The 20,375-nt window shown below is 52.4% G+C and overlaps 1 protein-coding gene across 4 annotated transcripts in view; it reads right to left on the reverse strand.

The window, feature by feature from the left end:
• The window catches only part of CCDC33 (coiled-coil domain containing 33), a 103,768-nt gene that overhangs the window by 20,626 nt on the left and 62,767 nt on the right, over positions 1-20,375 (reverse strand). For all 4 annotated transcript variants that reach the window (XM_077123800.1, XM_077123803.1, XM_077123799.1 and 1 more), the window contains exon 11: positions 16,518-16,712. In XM_077123800.1, coding sequence (XP_076979915.1) covers positions 16,518-16,712 — 195 coding nt within the window. The remainder of the gene's footprint in view (positions 1-16,517; positions 16,713-20,375) is intronic.

Raw genomic sequence — 20,375 nt, forward strand, 5'->3', positions numbered from 1 at the left:
TTCACAGGGGGCACCTAGGGTAGGCCCAGGGTGGGTGGGCAGGAAGTTTGAGAACCCTCCCTCCCATGTGCCTCCCCTGCTGTGCCTCTGCCTGTGGCCCTAACTGAATCCATGGCCCACCACTGAGACCCCATGGGGCTGGGACAGGCAGCCAGGTGGCAGGAGCTCCTGTTCTGCCCGGGAGGGGTGAGGGCTGCCTTTTCTCAACTCAGGCTAGTCATTAAGGAAGCCCTGCCAGTCCATTCCACACCCTTCAACACACTCTCCAGCACCCAGCTCCTGCCAGGCCCTGTGCTGGGCACTGGGGACACAGATACAACCAAGGCTGGCTCTCTGTCCCTGGGGAGCTTGTGGCAGGGATGTGCAGCAGGCACACTGGGCCAGGCCAATTCAGTGTGGGGGTGCAGGAGTGGGATCCCCAGAGGAGGAGCTGTCAGCCGGCCCCCTCCTCACTCCTGAAGGCATCTTAGAGCCACGGAGGAGTTTTAGAAGGGTGTGTAGGCATTTACCAGCTGATAAAGACAGAAGAAAGGAAGACATTCCTGGTGGAGGAAGCAGCAGGAACAAAGGTGTAGAGGTGGGAAGCGGCCTGCACACGGGAGATATGTTGACAGCTGGGGTGGGGGGGGGTGGGCAGGGAGGTGGTAGAGTGGCTGCAGGGCCCGGCCATAGGGGCTTTGAATGCCAGCACAGGCCCAACCATGAAGCCTGGAGTTGAGTGAAGTGGGCTGGGCAGGAGCTAGAGGCTGGCACCAAGCTCTATATGACTATAACTTTCCAAGGACCTGCCCAGCGTTGCCTTGTAAACATGCTTGGTGTGCAGCTCAGAGAGGGCAAGAGATTGATCCAGCCTCCCACAGCCTCCCACTGCACTTTTGTGTCAGGGCTGGCTCAGCCTTCTTAGTCCTCCAGGGTCAGGAAAGCTAGACTGTCACGGGAATCTGTACTGAGGGCAGGAAGCACAGCCCATCAGAGCTGGAAGGTGCCAAGAGACCTTCTGGAAGAAAGAGAGGCCCAGAGAGAAGGGTTGGGACGCTGGCAGACAAGAACCTTGGGGTGGGAAGGCAGCCAAGGGCAGGTGTCCTTAGGAGGCTGCCTTTCTCAGTTCTCTGGGTGGGCAGCCCTGCCTCGGCATCCTGGAGCAATCAGGCTGCTCCCCAGGTCGGCCCCTCTAAACCTTGGATCCATGCTGATCCATGCTGCTCAGGGGAAGCAGGGGCTGGGAAGTGGCTGCTCAGCCCCCTCCTACCCTGAAAAGTGTTGCCACTCTTCTTAGAGCAGGGACCCACCAAGCCTGGGGCTGTGGGAGCCAGAGCCGGGAACCGGACAGGAGCTCTGCCTGCCAGGACCCAGAGGGCAGCCAGTCTCCTGGGGACGGTGGGGCTGGGGACTTGGGGGCTGTCTGGTGGGCGGAGGCCCTGCTTGTTGGGGTCAAGCTTGGAGAGGGTCTGCAAGAGCTTCAGGCCAAGCCGGGGTGAAGGGTGGGGAGGGAGATGAAGCCAGAGGAAGACCAGGCCCTGCCTTCAGGGGTCCTAAACTGAAGGGGGAGACAGTGCACTGCCCTCCCCCAGCCCCTGCAGGATCCCCAGTCTAAGGGAAAAGACATGACCCTGGCCTGGAAGTCCAGCCTGAGGGGGGAGATACGAACGTGCTCCGGAGCCCATCTGAGGAGGCAGGACCCACACACTCCCGATAAGGACACATGAAAAGAACAGATGGTGCCAACAAGTGCAAATTAATTGCGGGAAGCCTGTGTGCACAGGCGCTGCGAACAGGCGGGCTGACAGGCCGCGAGGGGCGGGAGGGGAGAAGCTGTGACAAGCACTTATCGACGGCTCCCTGGGTCCGCAGGCTGGAGCACGGTTATTGACGAGGCCTGTCTATAAATCTCCGGGCCATGTCTCCAGAAACCTTAATTACGGGGCCTCATTACCCCTCCCACCCCTGGGCACAGGGGACCGGCCTGGGCTGGGGCGGCTGCTGAACTGCAACTGGACTGTTAGAGCCAGGCCGAGGGCGCTGCAGCCAGAGACCCCCGGGCTGCGCGGGGGAGTCCACTTCAGGGCCCCGTGCCCCGGGGAGTGGGCAGAGGCTCAATCTCCAGTCCAAAGGGTGGAAGGGCCTTTGGAGTCAGGGAGGGCTGGGTTTACATCCCAGTTTGCCTGTTACTCTCTGAGACCTTGGAGAGCACTTTGCCTCGGTTGGCCTCAGTTTCGTCATCCGGGCACTGGGGAGAGGAATGCTTGCTTCAGAGGGTGTGCGAAGCCCAGTGGGCACAGAATTGTGCAGGGTGGAGCTCAGTGGCTGGCACAGCGTGCCCACGTGACCCATGCCTTCCCCTCACACCCCTGTCGCCCTGCCTGGTGCTAAAAGAAAGAGAAAACAGCGCTTGGCAGCTGGGAGCTGGCCTGGCCCTCACAGCTAGACCTTTGCTTTCTCCTGTTGAACACAAACAATTTTATAGACCATCCCATCATATGAGGCCACTCTGTAGTCACGTCTGAACACAGACAAAACACAAACATTGTCCAAACCACACAAATGTCCAGACATCCCCTTTTCCTAGCTAATAACAGCTGCTTCTTAACCAGTCACAGATTTAGCCTTTCTTTATTATATTCCTCCTGTCTTCTAGATAAGCATTTCTAAGATACCCCATCACGGAATTGCCCCTGCCTCCTGGAAGCGTTCCACCCAGAACAAAGCACTCTTTCCTTGAACCATCCTCAAAATCACCTAACACAAGCCTGAATCCAAAAGCCCTTTCCAACACCCTTTTTCTGCAATGCTCCAGAGTTTCCCACGGTAAACGTTCTTCTTTGTGCCAATGAGTCCACAAACCAACTTTGTTCAACTACAGGTACGTCCTGGTAATCTCTGGCTGGAGGCATTGCCCTTCCACCATTAGATCATCATCCCTTTAGACTAGCATGCTGTGCAGACCTTAATTCTAGGCTCTTATTTTTACCCTCACCCCTACCCTCTTTGTCATTTCTGTTAAAGTGTGTGCTCACAGCGTCCCATCCTCCCGGGACCAGGAGAGAAAACTCTGGGCAGGGGCTGTGGAGGGGAGAGAGCCTGGTGCCCCTGCTAGATGCTGGCGTGGGGGATCTGAGGAGACAGTCTTCAGCTGAGGGAGGGACAGTGATGGGGGACGTGGGGGTATTAAGGGGCCCAGCTGTTGCAAGGGAGCTGGAAGAGGGGTGAATGAAAGTGAAGCCTCCTTTCCTTCTGCCCCAGGGCTTGCCCCAGGCTTTATAGGCAGCAATTGGAGGACCAGTGCGGGGAGAGTGGCCTCTGCTCCAAATGCCCGGGCCTGGGGAGCCAGAAAGCACAGACTCCAAGGAGCTTTCTCTGGGGGAGGCTGGCATGGTTGGGAAATCCTCTTAGGGTACAGCCTGGGGAATGCTGGCCAGCCTGGGTGGGGGCATGTATAGGTGCTCCCGTCACTGGGAGCCCACCCAGAGTTTCTCCCTTCCCAGCCCCAGATTCTTTTTCTTGGGCTATGGTGTCCTCTGCTCAACCATCCTCTGAGCAGCTGGGCCCTTCCCGGCTGGGTCTCCCCCTTCTGCCTCCAGCTCAGGACAGGTCTTTCTCCCAGGCCATGTGTGGCTGGGACACTGCACTCCATTTCAGCCAGGCCCCAGGCTCACCCTGTAGCTTCACCCAGTGTTTCCACTTTCAGAATCCTGGGCAATGTCCCCCAAAATCCCTGTGTTAAGCTTTGCCTTTGGTCCCTTCGGGACCCCTCCTCGTGCTGCTGTCATCTAGCCTCTTTCGGCCACTCTCCTCCTCACGACCCACCCTCCCCCAAGCTTAGGAGTCCTCCTGTAGGGACCTTCTCTACACCCTCCAACCAAGCTCCTGTCCTTGGGCCCCTGCCCGTGGTCTCCCGGAAGGTCCCTTGCCCCTTGACTACCTCAAGCCCAAGGTTCAGTCTCAGAATCCAAATCTCTAACTTAGCCTCAGTACCACTTGCCCAGAGTTTTTAAGCCCCCATTCCACTTTTAAGGTCCAGACCCCTCCTACTGAGATAGCAGCAAAATCAAGGGGTTGGGAAGAGGACTTGGGGGATGCTGGAATGGGTGGGGCAGGGATTCAGGCAGTGGGATGAATGGATGTCCCGAGGGAGTGGCTGGTGGTTTCCTGATATCAGGTTCTAGGTGGGGTTGAGGGAGATGGAATCTGGTCCCTAGCCCCTCCCCAACCCTCCAACCTCTCTACACTGCCCTTTTCACCAGTGGCCCTTCACAGCTCCCAGAGCCCTCTCCAGGCGCCATAGGATTTCCACAGCCAGCCTGTTAAATGAGAGTCATCATCATCCCCATTTCACAATGGGAAAGACCGAGGCTCCTGCAGCTGCTAGCATGGGAGCTGAGTGGGAAGCAAGCTTCCTCTCTCTGATCCGGACCTACCTACTTCCGTGGGGCCATGTGGCTGCTTAGGAAGGGGCATTTTGTGCATTCATTGGACACACATTAAGTGAGCACTTACTGTGTGTCAGGTGGCCGGTGGAGGTGGGGAGAGGACATTCCAGGTTGAGGGAGCAGGGAGCAAAGGCCTGGAGCAGTGAGTGGACACAGCTAGGGATGAGTGTGGCCAGGATATTTTGAATTCAGGTTGGGGCTTGGGGTGCAGGCTCATCAGACTGAGGAGCTCAGGTTTCAGGTGAGGGATGCATCCAAGGGAGCAGAGAAGGGGCAGCACCCCTAGACTTGTGGCCTTGGGAAGGTCACCTGGTAGCTGGGACATGAGGAAGGCAGCTTGGAGGAGACTGAAGCAGGCAGAATCGGACCCAAGCCAGCGTCTGGCCCTCCACAGGAGACCCCCACCCACACAAAGAAGGACCTCTACAAGACCCACCCCCTGGCAGAGCAGGACTGGGAGAGGGCTCCCCATGCAAGCAGGGGAGGAAGGGCAGGATGTCACTGATTGCCACTCTCCAGCCCCAGTGGGGGGGTTGCCCAGGGCCAGGCCCCTAGCCTTTCAGGCCCTCCCCAATCCCCCAGAGCCACTATTCGGCCCCCCCTCCCAGGGTCATGACTCAGAGGGAGATTTGCATATCTGAGAATAAACAAAAACAAAAATTCTGCCGCAGAGGCTTAGTACCATCAGGGCCCTGAGCCCCCTTTTGTCTGTTTGAGTAAGAGCTGGCTAAGGGCTGAAGGATAATTAGTCCCTCGTGGCCAACGCCTTCCCCCCTCCTTGAAGATTTAAAGGGACAGCTCCCACACTCAACCCGCTTCAGCTTGCCGTCCACTACCCCCCGCCCCCTCCCCCGCCCCCGCCTACCCCCCACCCCCCAGCTCTTCTCCTGCAGCCCTCCTGCCCCTCCTCTCCTTTTTGGCTGCCATGAGGATGGGATTGCTGCTGGCAGGAGCCAACGATGAATGGGCATTTTATCTGATTAAACTGGGAGTGAACTGGCCGGTCTCTATTATCTTTGGTCCTGATTGGGTGTTTAACACCAAATATATGTTGTGTGTGCGTGCATGTGTGTGTGTGTGTATGTGCATGCATGGGCATGGACTGAGCTCTTCTAGTCCATGTCAGGAGAAAATTGGTTTGTATTGAAAAGCATTTAATCTGAGCTCAGGAGTGCACCCTTATAGAGTCACCAAGCTGGGAGCAGGGGAGGGGCGAGGGGTGGTTCTTTCAGGCCCTTACCCTTGATCCAGAGGAGCCTTCACCCTGGGCCTGTGCTTTTGAGGGTCCTGCTTGGCCCTCTTCTGGCCACAACCTTCCCCCGGCAAGAGGAGTTGGTGGGGCCAAAAGGATGTGTACCCTCAGAGCCCATGTCCTCTTCTAGGCCATGCCCTGGGTATCTGGGACCTGGGAATTCCCTCTTGCTTCCAGAGCCTGTGAAGGCCTCTTCCCCAGGGCTGGCCACCTGACAGAGAAGTGGCCTGGCAAGGTCTTGGGATGTGGGACTCATAGAGCTGAGGCGGACAGGGACCAGGGCAGGGGGCTCCCCGTACTGCCAGGGCCCAATGTAGAATTTGAGAATTCTTTGAGGTTGTTAGAAAGGTAGATTTGTCAAGGTCGAATAATAGAATATGCTTAATAATTTGTTAGCTTCAGCTTAATTTATAACTTTTAATTGCTTGGAATTCAGACATATGGTGTGTGGGCCTCCATTTGTACTATCAAATGTTAAGGGTGGGGCGGGCCACTGTGGCTCAGCAGGCATTCGAATGCTTGCCTGTCATGCCAGAGGACTTGGGTTCGATTCCCGGTGCCTGCCCATGTTAAAAAAAAAAATGTTAAGGGTGGATCTGGAAGGGGATCTGCAGCCACTGAACTCTGCTTTGGTGGTTACTGGGAAACTGAGGCAGCCCTCCTATTCAGATGGGCTGGAAAGATGGTGAGTCAAGAGTGTGGAGTTTGGGCCCAGGTGTTTGATTTCTGAGTCGCTAGGTTTGGCCAAGTAGCTGCAGGACCAGGCACTGGGCTGGCTGAGACCCCAGACCTGCATCTGACCCTAGCTGTCCCTCAACATTGTCCTGTGTGCCCTGAGTAGGTTACTGAGTCACCAGCACAGAGGTTTCTCCATCTGTAAAGTGGGGGTAATAACTGTATATCCCTCATTAGGTTGGTGCCAGGATAAAATGAGGTTGCAATTAATTTCTGGGTGCAGAGTAAGAGCTCAATAAATATTGATGGACATAATTATTATTTTTTAAAGGAGGGCTAAGGATGGGCTGGGGGGTTGCAGAAGGGAATGGGCTCCATTTCCCAGGTTTGCAAATCCAGTCACTCCTGGGCTCTGTAGCCTTCTCCCACCCCCACCGATTGTTGACTCAATCCCTTAGCAATTTATGGCCTCATCACGGTGGTTTTATTTACTGAGAGAGCCATATTCCCAGCCCCTTCCTTTACTCTAGGAACTGAGAGGGACAGTGATATGTGGCAACCTCCACCGGGCTGCTAGGAGGAGGTCCCACCTCTGCCTGCCTTGTATGCTGTCCTGAGAGGGAATCCTCAAGGCAGGCAAATCACTTCACAGGTGGGGAGACTGAGGCCCAGAGAGGGGAGGGGGCCGGCCAGGGTGACTCCTCAAGTCAGCCATTAAGTAAGAATTAATCATTAGGTCTTCCGTGAACCTCCCCATCCAGTGCTCTCTCAGCTATTAATTTCCTCTCCTCTTTGTCTTCAGGGGCCCTGCTGTCCACACCTCCTCTGAGCCCGTCTTTCCCTGGCTGCCCTGGGTACTCGGGGCTCTGAACTGGCCAATCCATGGTCTCACCCCATCCCCTCAGTTCTCTCCTCCACACCCCTAAGACTTTCTCAAAGAATTTTCTCATCCCTCACTGGAGGGGAGTATTCTCCCCATTTTACAGATACCCACAGAGCCTCTCAGTGCTCTTACCCACAGAGCCTCTCAGTGGCCCCAGGCCAGGGGTCCCCCTGGGAGAGAGATGCACCCACACAGCACTTGGCAGATCCCATTTGCAGGATCAAGTTCACCCACCCACATTCCTCTTCAACCAAAAAATCAAAGATCTATCATGGTTTTCATACCAACAGCCATGGAAAATTTGTTGGTCTTTCTCTGTCTTGCTTATTATCTTCTGTATAAGGTGTGCTCTGCCTGGGGTGGGGTGGGTGGCGGTTAGGGACACACCCTCCTCTCTGCTCCCCCATCTCACTGAGCATTCTGTCCCCAACCCCGTCTTCACCACACCCTCCTCTTCTGAGTTAGATGTGTCTCTCCTGCTGAGCTGGAGGTTCCTGAGGGCAGGGACTCTTCACAGAGTTATCTTTATGTTTCTGTCACTTAGGCTGCGGACAGGGTGTCAGAGGGAGAGTTCTGGCTGAGCTGTGATTCCTTCCCTTCCCTCAGTCTTGAAGGACCCCATGAATATAATGACTATTAATAAGCTTCCTGCAAAGTGGAAAGCCCTTAACAGTTTCCAGTGCACTGCTATCTACTCTCTCATTCTCTCAATCCTCAAGAGGGGAGAAAGGATTAAGAGAGATACCCAGAGGAGTGAAGTGATTTTTCCAAGGACACACAGCTTTTGAGTGGTGGAATCGGGACTCAGACTTGCTACAGCTGCATTGGTGAGCAGAGGGGTCTGCAGGGGGAAAGAACAAGACTTGGTACATAATACCTGCTCAAAAAGCTGATTGAATGAATAAATGAACAAGTGAGTGCGGGTGCCAGACTGCAAAGTCAAAAGGAAAGGGGAGAGGTAGCACGGAGTGTGCAGAGGTGGGGCGGGGGCAGCATTTGACCCTTTTCTCCTGTGTTCATCTGACCCTCTTCTTGGCTCGGGTATGGCTCATACCTAAGACAGAGTTCTTTTCCCTTCTCGCCCCTGGGCTGTTGCCCCTTCCTCACCAGCCTCCCTAGGCTGGCTGACTCTTTTGATCTCTGTAGGCTGCTCCCCAGTTAGGCTGGGGAAGCCTCTGCATGGAGGCACGGGCTGCCCTCTACGGGCCCATCCCTCAGGTTTGGGGGCCTAGGGCAAGAGCATAAACAGAGGCCCCCAGCATGTGCCATCCCTTTGACGTGAAGTGTATTTGACCCTTGGGAGGCTGGACTTCAGGAGGGGGTCTGCAGAGTCCTTAGAAGGCAGCTCAGGTCCATTTGCCCAGGGAAGTTTGGGTTCTTGTGTACCAGTGTCTAGAAATGCCAGGCGTGGGCTCCAGGCACACTTACTTGGCCCCCTGGACTTCTTGCTCTGGAAGGAGAGACAAGGCTGGATGAGGGCCAGAGCAAGCCTCTACCCGGATCTAAGGATGGCGCTGCCCCTCCCCATCCTGTCTAATGGCCTGGGGCCCTTCTTTCGGGACAAAGTCACTTGCTCTTCTGGCCAAGATGGTCGGGCAGACAAGCCCACCCCTGTGGCCAGTGGTTTTCCCTGCTGGGCAGCACCGAGGGCCCCTGTGAACCCCAGAGATGGGGCCTGGGGGCGGAGGGGCAGCGAGCACATTGGGCCAGTGTGCGGAGTCGGGGAAGGGAGGGAGCTGACCCGCAGGGGGCCTTGTTCCGCCACCCGCACACACCAAGAGACAATAAATTGACAAACATTTAATCTCTCCGCAAATTGAAACAGAGCTGTAAATATCTGCTGCATCCCAGCAGCTGAGTTATGAGTCTCGTTTATTAATCTCTTTAGTCCCAGGTGATGGATGGAGGAAGAGAATGGCCGGCTGGAGACTCAGAGGGATGGGGCGGGGTGGGGTGTGGGGAAGGAGGGAGAAGCGGGTCAGAGGTCTGGGAACAGGCCTTTTCCAGAAGGGCTCAGAGGGAGAGGCCTGGGTGGGGTGGAGGGGTATGTGCTGTCTCTTCCTTCTTCCTCATTCTCGAAGGACCCATGGAGACAGTGACTATTAATAAGCAGCCCGTAAAGTGAACAGCCCTTTACAGTTTCCAATGCACTGCCATCCATTCTTTCATTCATCCTCCCCCTGCAGCCTCAAATGGTGGGCAGGGAGAGATTATTCCTTCTACTTAACAGACGAAGAGACAGGCCCAGAGAGGTAGAATGATTTATCCAAGATTATGAAGCTCTTGAGTGGTAGAGATGGGATGCTAACATGATACGGCTACAACGGATGAGAAGAGGGGTGTGCAGGGGACTTACTGGGATGTGTGGGGTGGGATCTCTGTTTCTTCCTCTCTACCCTGCTCACCACCCTCTCTGTCCTTCCACAAATGCTTGGTAAGCACATTCTGTGGATGTGTGTGTGGGAACTGGAGGAGGAAGAGGGCAGGGTTGGAGAGGGGAAGAAGGGAGCTGGCGAGACTTCTCACTCGGCCCAGAAGCAGGGACTGTTGCACCCTCACGAATACTTATTTTTAGGGGCTGGAGGCGAGCAGGGGAGGAGCTGAAGAAGGTCCTGAGAGGACTTCCTGCCTGTGGGGAGCTGGGCCTGGAAGGGGGCAAGAATTTGGAGAGGAGGGGGCAGGAGGGCGGGGTGATGTGTTGTACGGGATGGGTGATGCGCACGTGCCCGTTGGTGGGCTTCAGACCCGCGGGCAGAACAGCTGTCCATGCAGTGGTGACTGGGAGAGAGGATGGACCAGGCAAATGGGGGCCACACGTGCTGCATGGTGGGGCTGAGCACTGGCAAGACAGACGATGGAGCAGGAGGAGTGGGCTAACGGTGGTGGGTCCGGAAGGTGCCTGGTGGCTCCCGTGGGATGGCCTGGGAAGAGACTGAGTCAGGGGCCTCTGTGCGTATTGCTGAGGTGGGCATGAGATGGCTTTGCTCTCTTTGTCCCTGTCTCCTCTTCTCTTTTACTTTCTCTGCCTCTTATGGTTCCTAAGGACCAGGTCCATGGGTGGGGCTCTTACTCTGAGGACCATCTCCCAGGTTGGACTCAGGGCCTGAAAAGGCTGCTTCTGAGAGGCCTGCTCACTCTTGCTCATGGGGACCAACCCCGGGCCCCAGGGATTCACAAAGCCCTCGCCCTGAGCTGATGTTCCTGTTAGTTGCTGCCAAAGTGGGCCGTGTCTAGGGGTGCAGGGGCCTTTCCCTCTGGGGTCTGCTTGAGGAATCAGCGGCTGGAGGCTCTTGCCTGGGACTTGTCACCGGCCGACAGGTGCTACTGAGTTGACCAAGGTGAGTCTGAGCCTCTATCAGCCTCAAGGAATGGGCCTCATCCTGGGCATGGCCTGGGGAGAACCGAGGCTTCAGTCACAGCCTAGCAGCCCCAGGACACCTGGAAACATATGCTTCAACCTCCTGGGCTGAAGGAGGAAGGAATTGGAGCTCAGGGAGGGGAAGGGGGTTCAAGGTCACTTCAAGGAGAAGATAAGCGCATTGAGGGCACAGGGAACAGTATGGAGCTAGGCTGGGCTGGGCCCTGTGGCCATGGGATGCTGAGGGGCTGAGGATGTGACTACCTGAATGGGGCACAGCTCGGGAAGGAGAGGTTTCTACCCCATGAAGGGTGGTTACCCTTTGGTTTACCTGGGGCTGTCTCAGTGTTAGGAGGAAAAGTCCCATATCTTAGGATCCCCTTGGTCCTGGGCAAACTGGACAGCAGGTCACTTTAAGGCCGTGTCAGGCAGACAGGCAGACCAGGCTCACACTTCTGCATACTCTGCTGTACATCCAGCCCCCTGTTCTGAGGGCAGGACAAGCAGCTCTTCTGTGTTACAGATGGAAAAATCGAGACATAGGGACACAAATTGTCTCCAAGCCACCCTGGGAGGGTAGGGAAGCAGTTCCTGGGCTGGAGGCAGCACCTTCACTGCTGTGTGACTTGGAACCTCTCTCTTGGGGAAACGGGTGCTCAGAGGGCCAAGGTCAAAGGATGGGCCTGGTTTCCCACCACCCTTAGGAGCAGGTTAAGTGGGATGGAGTGGGAGCAGCTGCGGATATAGACTGAAAGAAACGCAGGGATCAAGGGATCACTCTGGGTCCAGCAGACTCAAAAGGAAGAGAAACAAAAACATATGCTTTGAGGGGGGCTGGGATGTGGGGACCAGAAAGGGGAGAGAAGGAGGGAGGGGAAAAGGCGTTCAAAGAGAGAATGAAAGAAATGAGTTATTCCAGTGTGGCAAGGTTGGAAAAACACTGAATCTTTAAACAACTCTTGTCAATTATTCATCTCTTGGTATGAGGCCCTCTGGTCTGCCACAAATCTCCTCTGAGCTAGATGGAGGGAGGGAGGGAACCAGAGAGAGAGCAAGCCAGAAAATCAGAAATAAATGGAATGAGACAAACAGAGAAAGACAGGAGCAGGAAGAAATAGAGCGAGAAAGAGAGAGAGAGAAGAATGGGAGGGAGCGAGCCAGAGCAGGGAGCAACAGTGCACTTGGTTTTTATGCTGAAACACCACTGCACACACTACTGGAATAGTGACTGAACACCTCTGCCTCTGCTTATCCAACATGCATCCTACCTCCTCCAGGAAGCCTTCCTTACTCCTCTCTTTCACTGAGGGCTTACTAGGTGTGGAAGGCAAAGCTAGGTAACTGTGGCAGTTATGAAGACCATACATGGTTCCAACCATGCCCCTCTGCTTACAAATGTTTACTGCACACCTGCTCTTCCCAGGTGTGGCTCTCTCCTGCATGCTGGGGAACGTCCAGAGATCAGGTCCTCTGTCCTCCATCACCCCCTCACCCTCGCCCTTGTACAGCTGAGCCCGGGGCACAGGGCAAGGTGGGGAGCTATCCGAACTCTGGTTGTCTGCCCGGTCAGAGGAATTACTGATATAACCGCTGGGGCTGTGGGATCCAGGCACACAGTGTTTAATCTGCCCTTTGAGGATGGAACTGGGCCTGTCTGGTGACCTCAAAAGTCCCCTCACCTTACCTGTTCTCACCCTAATGTTGAGAGACTCTGCCTGGCTCAGCAGGAGGTGGCTCAGGTGTCTGAGGGGGTTAGGGGAAGTCTTTGCAAGTTGTTTAATGTTTGGAGAGTTGCCACATTCATGATGACCCATAACATCTCACTGCTCACACTCACTTAAAAGTCCACCTGTTCCAAACAGACTTCCTGGACCGCTCAGAAGGGAGATGAAAGCTTCCTCTAGCTCTGCCTGGTTCTTACACTTGACCCTTGCTGACCACAGCCCAGGAACCATGACCCTGGTGGGCCCATCAGGTCAGAAACTTTGCATTACATTGGCAAAAAGGCACTTGAACGGCCTGTGTCAAAACCAGGCCCTGGAGGAAGGGAGTCTGAAACAGGAAGAAATAGCTGATTGCAGCCCTCTGGGAGAGGAGCCCGGTGAGTTTTAGGAGGCCTCTGGGGTACAGACTGAGCACCAGTGGATCCCTCCCCCCAGAGAAAGCACAGACCCTGCATCCCGCTCCACCCCCTTCTCCTTTCCCAAGGTGCTCCTTTCTCCAGAAAATACTCAATTTCCTATTAAGCCAAAGTAGGCTCTGTAGGAAATTAGAAGCAAAATTGTTTCTTGGGCTCTGGGGAATGTGCTGCAAGACCAGACATAGATACACACTCTCTTAAAATCAGGTGATGCCAAGAGGTTCACAGGCTGGGAGACAATGGCCACAGGGTGGGTTGTCGGTCATAAGTGCACTACACAACCACAGCTGTTTGTACCCCTGCTGTACCACAGGCCTGGCTGCAGTGACCTGGGAGAGTAATCAAGCCTCATCCTTCTTTATTATCCTTCAAATTAATCATGAAAGTCTTCTCTCATTTCTGATCATGAATATCGAATGGCTTGGATGATAGGAGGGAGTGGGTTTCAGGTGGTCACATCCCCTGTGTGTCCAGGAGTTACACAACTTGCGACTGTGCCATTGTCACCCAAATGCATTCCATTGCTATTTGACCACCTTCTACTGTTTGTCACCTGTCCATGCCATACCTAACCTCATTCTGTGCTTTCCACTGTGTTCTAAGGCCACATGCATTCATCTACTATATGATATCACTCTATAGCTCAGGTCTATTGTTATGCAACTTCATACCACTGTTCCATAACTGAATTCTATTGCTTGTCTGGGCCTCTTGGGCACATGAGTTCATCCACTACTATGTAATTTTGTTGGTTGCTAAGTAACTGATCTGTTGCTATATGGCTACCTGCAATCGCCATGGAACTGTACACAGTTGCTACCCACCTGTGTTTTATTGCTTGTAACTGGGCTCTACTGACCCTGTAACACATTTTTACTCCCTGAGAGCTGGAGTTGGGAGCTAGACCTAGCAGGTTAGCATGTCAGAGGTGGGAATAGCTGCCATGGTAAATGTGAGAGAGACACAGAAAAAAGAGTGGTGAGCTGTTGGGTTACTGAGGGACAAGAGTGGGAGGGCAAACAGGGTATGGATCCAAGAGTCAGGAACCAGGAGGGAACAGGGTAGACCTGGAACAGGCTGGGATGGGGACGGGAGAGGGGCAGGACCACTGTCCTGATACTGTATGAGTGTCTGTGTGACCTGATGGTGTCAGGCTGGCTGCAGGGCCCAGGGCTGGGTGGGCAGGCTTCTGCAGTCATCTATCTCGTATTTCTCCTTGTCTATTTGCAAGGCAGCATGGAATAGCAGATCAGGAAAGCCTTGGACAGGTGCACACCTCTGGGCCTCCTCATTGCCAAGCTTCGTAAAATGAGGGGATTGGACTAGATTTGGTCTAAGGTTCCTTCTGATGTTCATGTCCAGCCATGGGCTCTATTATGTGATCCAATAAGCATTTATTCACATCTATGTCCCATGCCTGGAGCCCAGAGCTGAGGAAGCCTGTGTGTTCTTTAGTTTAAGGGCTGAATCATGGTGGCCTACTTGGCCGAACTCATTAGCAAACCAAGACTAGCAGCCAATATTGTGGTCTTGCCAGGTTGCTAGTAGGGCAGGGAGTGGGGGGAGTGGAGGGACCGTGGAGCCCTCTCTCTAGGCACACGGCGCAGTGACAGGGCTTCTCAGAGCAATGTCCAGGGTGGGCACGCTTGCATTAGTTCTGGCTATAGACCCAATTCACAACATCTTTGGTAGTCCCCGAGTTCCCTTGATATCACTGGGAGGAAGAGCCTCCTAGAGTCCTGTCTTAGTAACTCTGGGCCACTCATTTCTCCTTCTTCTCTCTGTCACTCACAATGATTATACCCTCTTGCTCAAAGTCAGTTCCTCTTAATTGCTAACCTTGACTTCTCAAGTTGCAGACTCGTCCCATTCCTTTGGGTTTGATCCTTAAGAAAATCAAGATGAACTGGTTCACTACCCGCATTATAACGTTCTTTCAGATGTTAAAAAAGAATATTGTTTCAATTCCCCCACTTATCAGATCTCTCCTATTTGAAGGCCTTTTCTCCTCAGTCCTGTTTATCTCTTCCTCTTCTCCAGTTACCATCATCTTCATCATCATTGCATTTTAGAAGCAAAATGTAGGCTCCCACCCAATCCTGTCCAATCTTTTCTATTTCCTAACTCTTCCGACCAATGCACAATAGTAAGAATCTATACTAATGGCTCTTAAATTGTCAAGACCCTCAGACTTGTTGACCTTAATTTGAACCCTGGATTCTTTACCCAACAGAAATCTTCACCAAATCCAAACTAGGGTGCTCCTCCATGCCCAGCACCAGCAGCTATTACTCTTCCCTCCTTTGTCCCACTAGTTTCAATGCCCAGATGGCTAAGACCAGAGATTTGTCCAGTCAGGCAGCATTTACAGCCCCTGTTCCCAGAGGAGGTGTGAGGCAGGGGCTGAGTTCCTGCATCCTGGGAGAGGGTGGGGGGTTAACGGATTAAGGGCTGGAGCTTGGCTGGCTGGCCCTTCCCCAGGAGGCCACACTGGAGGTATGGAGGATGGGCTGCCCTGAGCTCTCTGAGGGGTGCGTCCAGGGAGAGAATGCCTCCACCTTTCTCCTTCCTTTCTGTATGCCTCTTCCCTTTGATGAAACCTTTCATTTTCCTTTCTTCCCTGGCCTTTTTACTTCTTCCATTTCTCTATTCTACCTCCGCTTAGAGGCACAAGAAGGGGTCGCTCTGGACCAGATTGTGGAGGACAGTAGGTATTTGTTTATTCATGCTGCTCAATGTTTCCAAAGACATGCTCTGTATCTTTATTTCCAACCCTATTAATGGCTGGTTGGAAGGTCGCTCTTGAGAGTTCTTTTCCCAAGGGGGCAGAGGTGAGAGTTGTTGTTGCAAAAGATGGCCCTTGAGTACTATGGTGCCTGATAGGGGAGGGTCCTGCTCTGGGGGTGGGGGCAGGGGCTTTCCATGTGGGAGTCTCTTGGGTTTCCTATTCATCTGATGGGACAAATTCCAGCAAGGTGCAGAAGTGCCAGGGGAAGATGGGGAGGCTGTCGATAGAGAGGGGAAGGTCCTGAGAGGATGCTGCCCAGGGCTTCCCTAGGGGCCGGTGGCCTTGGCTGGGGCCTTTTCTCAGGAGCTTCTGTAGCAGCGTCCCCCATGGGATCCACTGTGGGAGAAGGGAGGAAGACGTGCATAAATTTACCCATGGTCATGGGGACTTTGACTGGTCTGCTTCTTTGGTAGCCTATTCTTTAGTTCTCTGAATTAAGGGCTTGGGCCAGGTACTGACCCCTCACCAAAGTAAGACCCATCTTGGCCAGCTCATCACCTTCACCAATGCTTCTTGAGCATCTGGTCAACTTAACAACAGGATGACACCTCAGCTCCCATGGGTGAGGCCACAGACTGTGACCAAAGATAATATCCTCTTTCCTTTAAATCCCAATTTTCCAGTTTATAAACGATATATATATATATCAGGAGCTTCTGATGGAAATGCTCCTAAGGAAGTTCTGAATTAATGACTTCTTGGATAAGTAGAACTTTTTGGATGACTTCTTGGATAATTACAAAACTTGGAGGAGATTGTTGTGAAAGAAATCACACAGAGGCTTCATTCATAAGATGGTGACACCCTCTGTAACATGAATTCATACCACACCAGTCTGTCTTAGGTTAACTCATAGAGGCACATAGCGTGTGCCTTAAGGGGAGGTCTGCCCATCATCTGCAGCATGAATCAGACCCACAGGTGGCCATCAAGCCCCCTACCCATGGTCCCTCTTGCTGCTCTGCCCTTCTCTGCCCTGAGGAGAGAGACTCACCGTATCGCGGGACATCTCGGGCACTGGAGGCGCCTCCTCAGCTCCTTGAGAGATGGGCGTGCTGGAGTCCGTCGTGGAGGCCACTGAGGACTTGGACCAAGACTTGTGGATGGTACTCAGCTTCTCATCTAGTATTCTGGGGTCCAGAGTGGGCAGAATTTTGCTGTTGCTTAACGTCAGGAAGGTTTCCGGCCGCTGGGGAAAGAAGGTGCTGAGAAGATCAGGATAGGCCCTCTCTCCTTGCCATGTCACACTTCCTACCACAAGCCACCTACCATAACACCAAGCTTCTCCTCTCTGTGGTATGGGAGGCCTTGCATGACCTCCTCCCACCTGCCTCCTGCCTCACTGGGTCCCAACCACAGTGTCCTCCTTGCTGTCCCTCCAATCAGCCAAGGTCTTTCCTGCCTCAGGGCCTTTGCATTGGCTGTCCTCTCTGCCTGGAAAGTCTCCTGGTTCTTTACACGGCTGTTCTCTTCTTATCATCCAAGGGTCCTCAGATCTGTAATCTTTTCAGGGAGGTTCTGCCTTTGATATAGAGGCATCACACTATCTAAAGGAACCCTACCTCCAATTTACTCTCTAATCACAGTATCCCATTTTATTGTGTTCATAATACTTACTCAAAATTGAGTTTGAAAAATATGTTTACTTGTTTACTGGCTGTCTCCTTCTTCCAATGCCCACCCTGAAATACAAATTCTGTCTAAGCAGGGAGCTTGTTTGTCTTTAGTGCCTGGCTCATTGCAGGGGCTCAATAAATATTTGAAGGCACCAATGACTGCATGATCTCTGAGCCCCAACATTTGATGAAGTAACAGCTTCTAAGAGCCCCATACTTCTCTGACACCTTTTGCTATGTGTACTTATTTGCCATTTCATCTTGTTTATCCCTCCAATCTCATCACCCTTTAAATAGAGGATTTCTTCTATGTGGTCTGATGGGCCTCTTTCTCTTTCCATGTCCTTTTTTCTGTTCTCCTCTTCCCTTGGCATAACTATCACCCTTATCACTGCTTGTCTAAAACTTGGCCCCACTCAAATACCAACCCCTCCAGGAAGGCTTGAGCCTCCTGCCCACACTTGTTCATGGGTTTTCTGGGTTCTAAACAGCCTAGCAGTTGACTATTTGTGCCCTCACACTGCTCTCTAATTCTAGACTTGCTTGCTGTTTTTATTTTTCTAACATAACTTTAAGTTCCTCGGGTTTGGGGATAAGACTCATGCTCCCTTTGGGGAGAGGTCACTTTAAATCTCTGTTTGAAATCTTGGTTGGCCCTAAAAGGTGCCCATGTTCAAAGAATCATGCAGTTCCAGGTTTTAGAACTTCAGAAGTGACCCACTCCCACCCTGCATCAGATGGTGGAATCCTCTCTTGACCACACAGAAGACAAACTATTCCATTATTGAGTGCTTTGCTAGAAGCAAATAGAGTAATTGTCACAGTACCAACCAGGACAGATGTGCTCATGGCTAGAGGTGATTGAACGTGTGACCCTGAACAAACAGGTGAGACAAGGAGTGCAGATGGCCTCCTTTTAAGAGGATCCTCCATGAAAATCCACATACATGAACCAGATGAATCAGAAAAGGACCCTTCATCTTGCCATTGGCATCCTTTAAATGAGTTCTTTATGCCATTTTAGAATAAAATCTGGATTGCAGAAAATTTAGTAACGTGAAGCCTTTCCAGGCATGTGTCCGTAGAGTAAAGAACCATCATCATCCAGTTTAATCTATGCTACATTTTTTCCTCTGTCAAATGAGTACAAGGAAACAGTCCCAAAGAGAAACCATCCATAAAAATACTCTTAGAGTAAGAAGAGTGGGACTGCACTTTGGCAGACTTCATAAACAAGACTTCTGGGCCTGTTTCATTCCTGGACATCAAACCTGGCTGCACCTCCTACCTGCTCCTCTCGGTAATTGTAGTTCAGGAAAGGCAGGATTGGCTCAGAAGCTCTCCACTGACATGAAGCCTTCTATTCCACCCATACGCCCTAGCACCGCTGTGTAGTATATAAGTCAGAGAATCTGAGGTTTTCTGGTTGCCTGAGTACTTTAGATAAGAAAAAGCATCATATTGTCTGTCTCCTGCTCAGAACAGCTGAAGGCCAGGTGGTTGCTAAGGGAGTTACAAAATGCCTGTTGGATAAATGGATAGGTGGATGCAAGGTAGAATAAAAGAAAGAATTCTACTCAGCCAGGGCAAAAGCCATCTCCCCATTGACCAGGTGGCCCCTGGGGCTGGGGAGAGATGCTGGTTCAGGACCTGTAATGACATTTCTCCTCATTTCCAGGCAGAAAGCCGACCTCAGTGCCCTGGATTTCATAGACTGCCATCTAATCCAGTTAGGACAGGAAGTAGAAGTAATGAAATCAAGGGCAATGTCTCTAGAGGGCACCCCTATCAGTTCTGAAAGCAGAAACCAGAGGCACATTGCTGAAGGCCTCTGTTTTAAGTTTCCTGACTGCAAAACCACCACACAATAGATTGGCTTGACAGGAATTTCTTAGCTGGCAGTTTCAGAGGCTGGAAGACTTGCTTCCTTCTTGAGTCAGTATCTGATGACTGGCTGGCAATCTTTGGGGTTCCTCGGATTTTCTCTCACATGGTAATGCATGTGGTAATGTCTTCTCCTTTCTCCCTCCAGGTTCTGTTGACTTCTGGCTTCTCTCATGGCTTCTCTCTATGTGGCCTTCTCTATAAAACCTCCAATAACAGGATTCAAAACCATCCTGATTCAGCTGGGCAACAACATCTTAACTAAAGTAGCCTCATCAAAAGACCCTATTTACCATGCGTCCACATCCTCAGAAATGGACTAAGATCAAGAGCTTGTGTTTCTGGGAGACATCCTCCAAGCCACCATGACATCTCTTCCCCCACAACCTGTTTCCTGTTTTCCACCTTGTGTGGCCCCAACCCCACCTGAGGAGACTCAACTCAGTGACCCAGAGCTGATGTTTACAAGCCCCTGTTTGGAGCTGGGCACTCATCAGGTACTTTCATGCATACTCAGAAATTTGCTATGTATAATTCATTTAATTTCACCACAAAGTCAAAATAAAAATGAGACCAATCCCTCAGTGCAGACCAGTGCCTACCATCTGTCAGCCTCTGGTGGGCAGGGTGATGCTCTGGAAAGGAGGGAAGGAAAGGCAGAGTATCTATAGATTTCAAGTCTACTCTACCCATCCATCCCCACCTGATTCCCTCGTGCCTCTCCTTTAGCCCTAGCCAGACGCAGTGATTCTGCCTTGCTCTGCCACTCCCATTGCTGGCCCTGGCATGTATCTGCTCCCACAGCTGTTCCAGGCCAATATCCACCTACTGGATATTGAATCCACAAAGGTATGTTCAGGTCCCAACCCCTGGTCCATCTGTAAATAGGACCTGTGAAGGTGTTGTTAGTTAACGTGCTCCCAAACTGAAAGAAGGCAGGTCTTAATCCAATATAGCTGAAGTCTTTAAAAGCAAGGGAAATCGGACATGAAGAAGAAGCCATGGGGAGTCGCCAAAAGCTGCAAGTCAATGGAACCCAGAAGAGATGCACCACGTGCATTGCCATATGATTGAAAAGCCAAGGAACCCCAAAGATTGCTGGCCAGCCAGAAGATACCTACCCCTGGAGGAAGCAAGCTTTCCACTCTCTGAAACCATGAGCCAACAAATTACTATAGATTAAGCCAACCCACTGTATAATATTTGTTTTAGCAGCCAGGAAGCTAATATACTACCTTCCCCCTTGCAGGTCATCTGCCCATATTTCCAATCCCTGATGCATTCAACTTTTCCAGGATCCATCCTGGTTTGTGGTTTGGAGGTGAGGCAGGTGGGAATGGGGAGAAGATCCT

The sequence above is a fragment of the Tamandua tetradactyla genome, chromosome 12 (assembly GCF_023851605.1).
Source record: "Tamandua tetradactyla isolate mTamTet1 chromosome 12, mTamTet1.pri, whole genome shotgun sequence".
NCBI classification, from domain to species: Eukaryota; Metazoa; Chordata; class Mammalia; order Pilosa; family Myrmecophagidae; genus Tamandua; species Tamandua tetradactyla.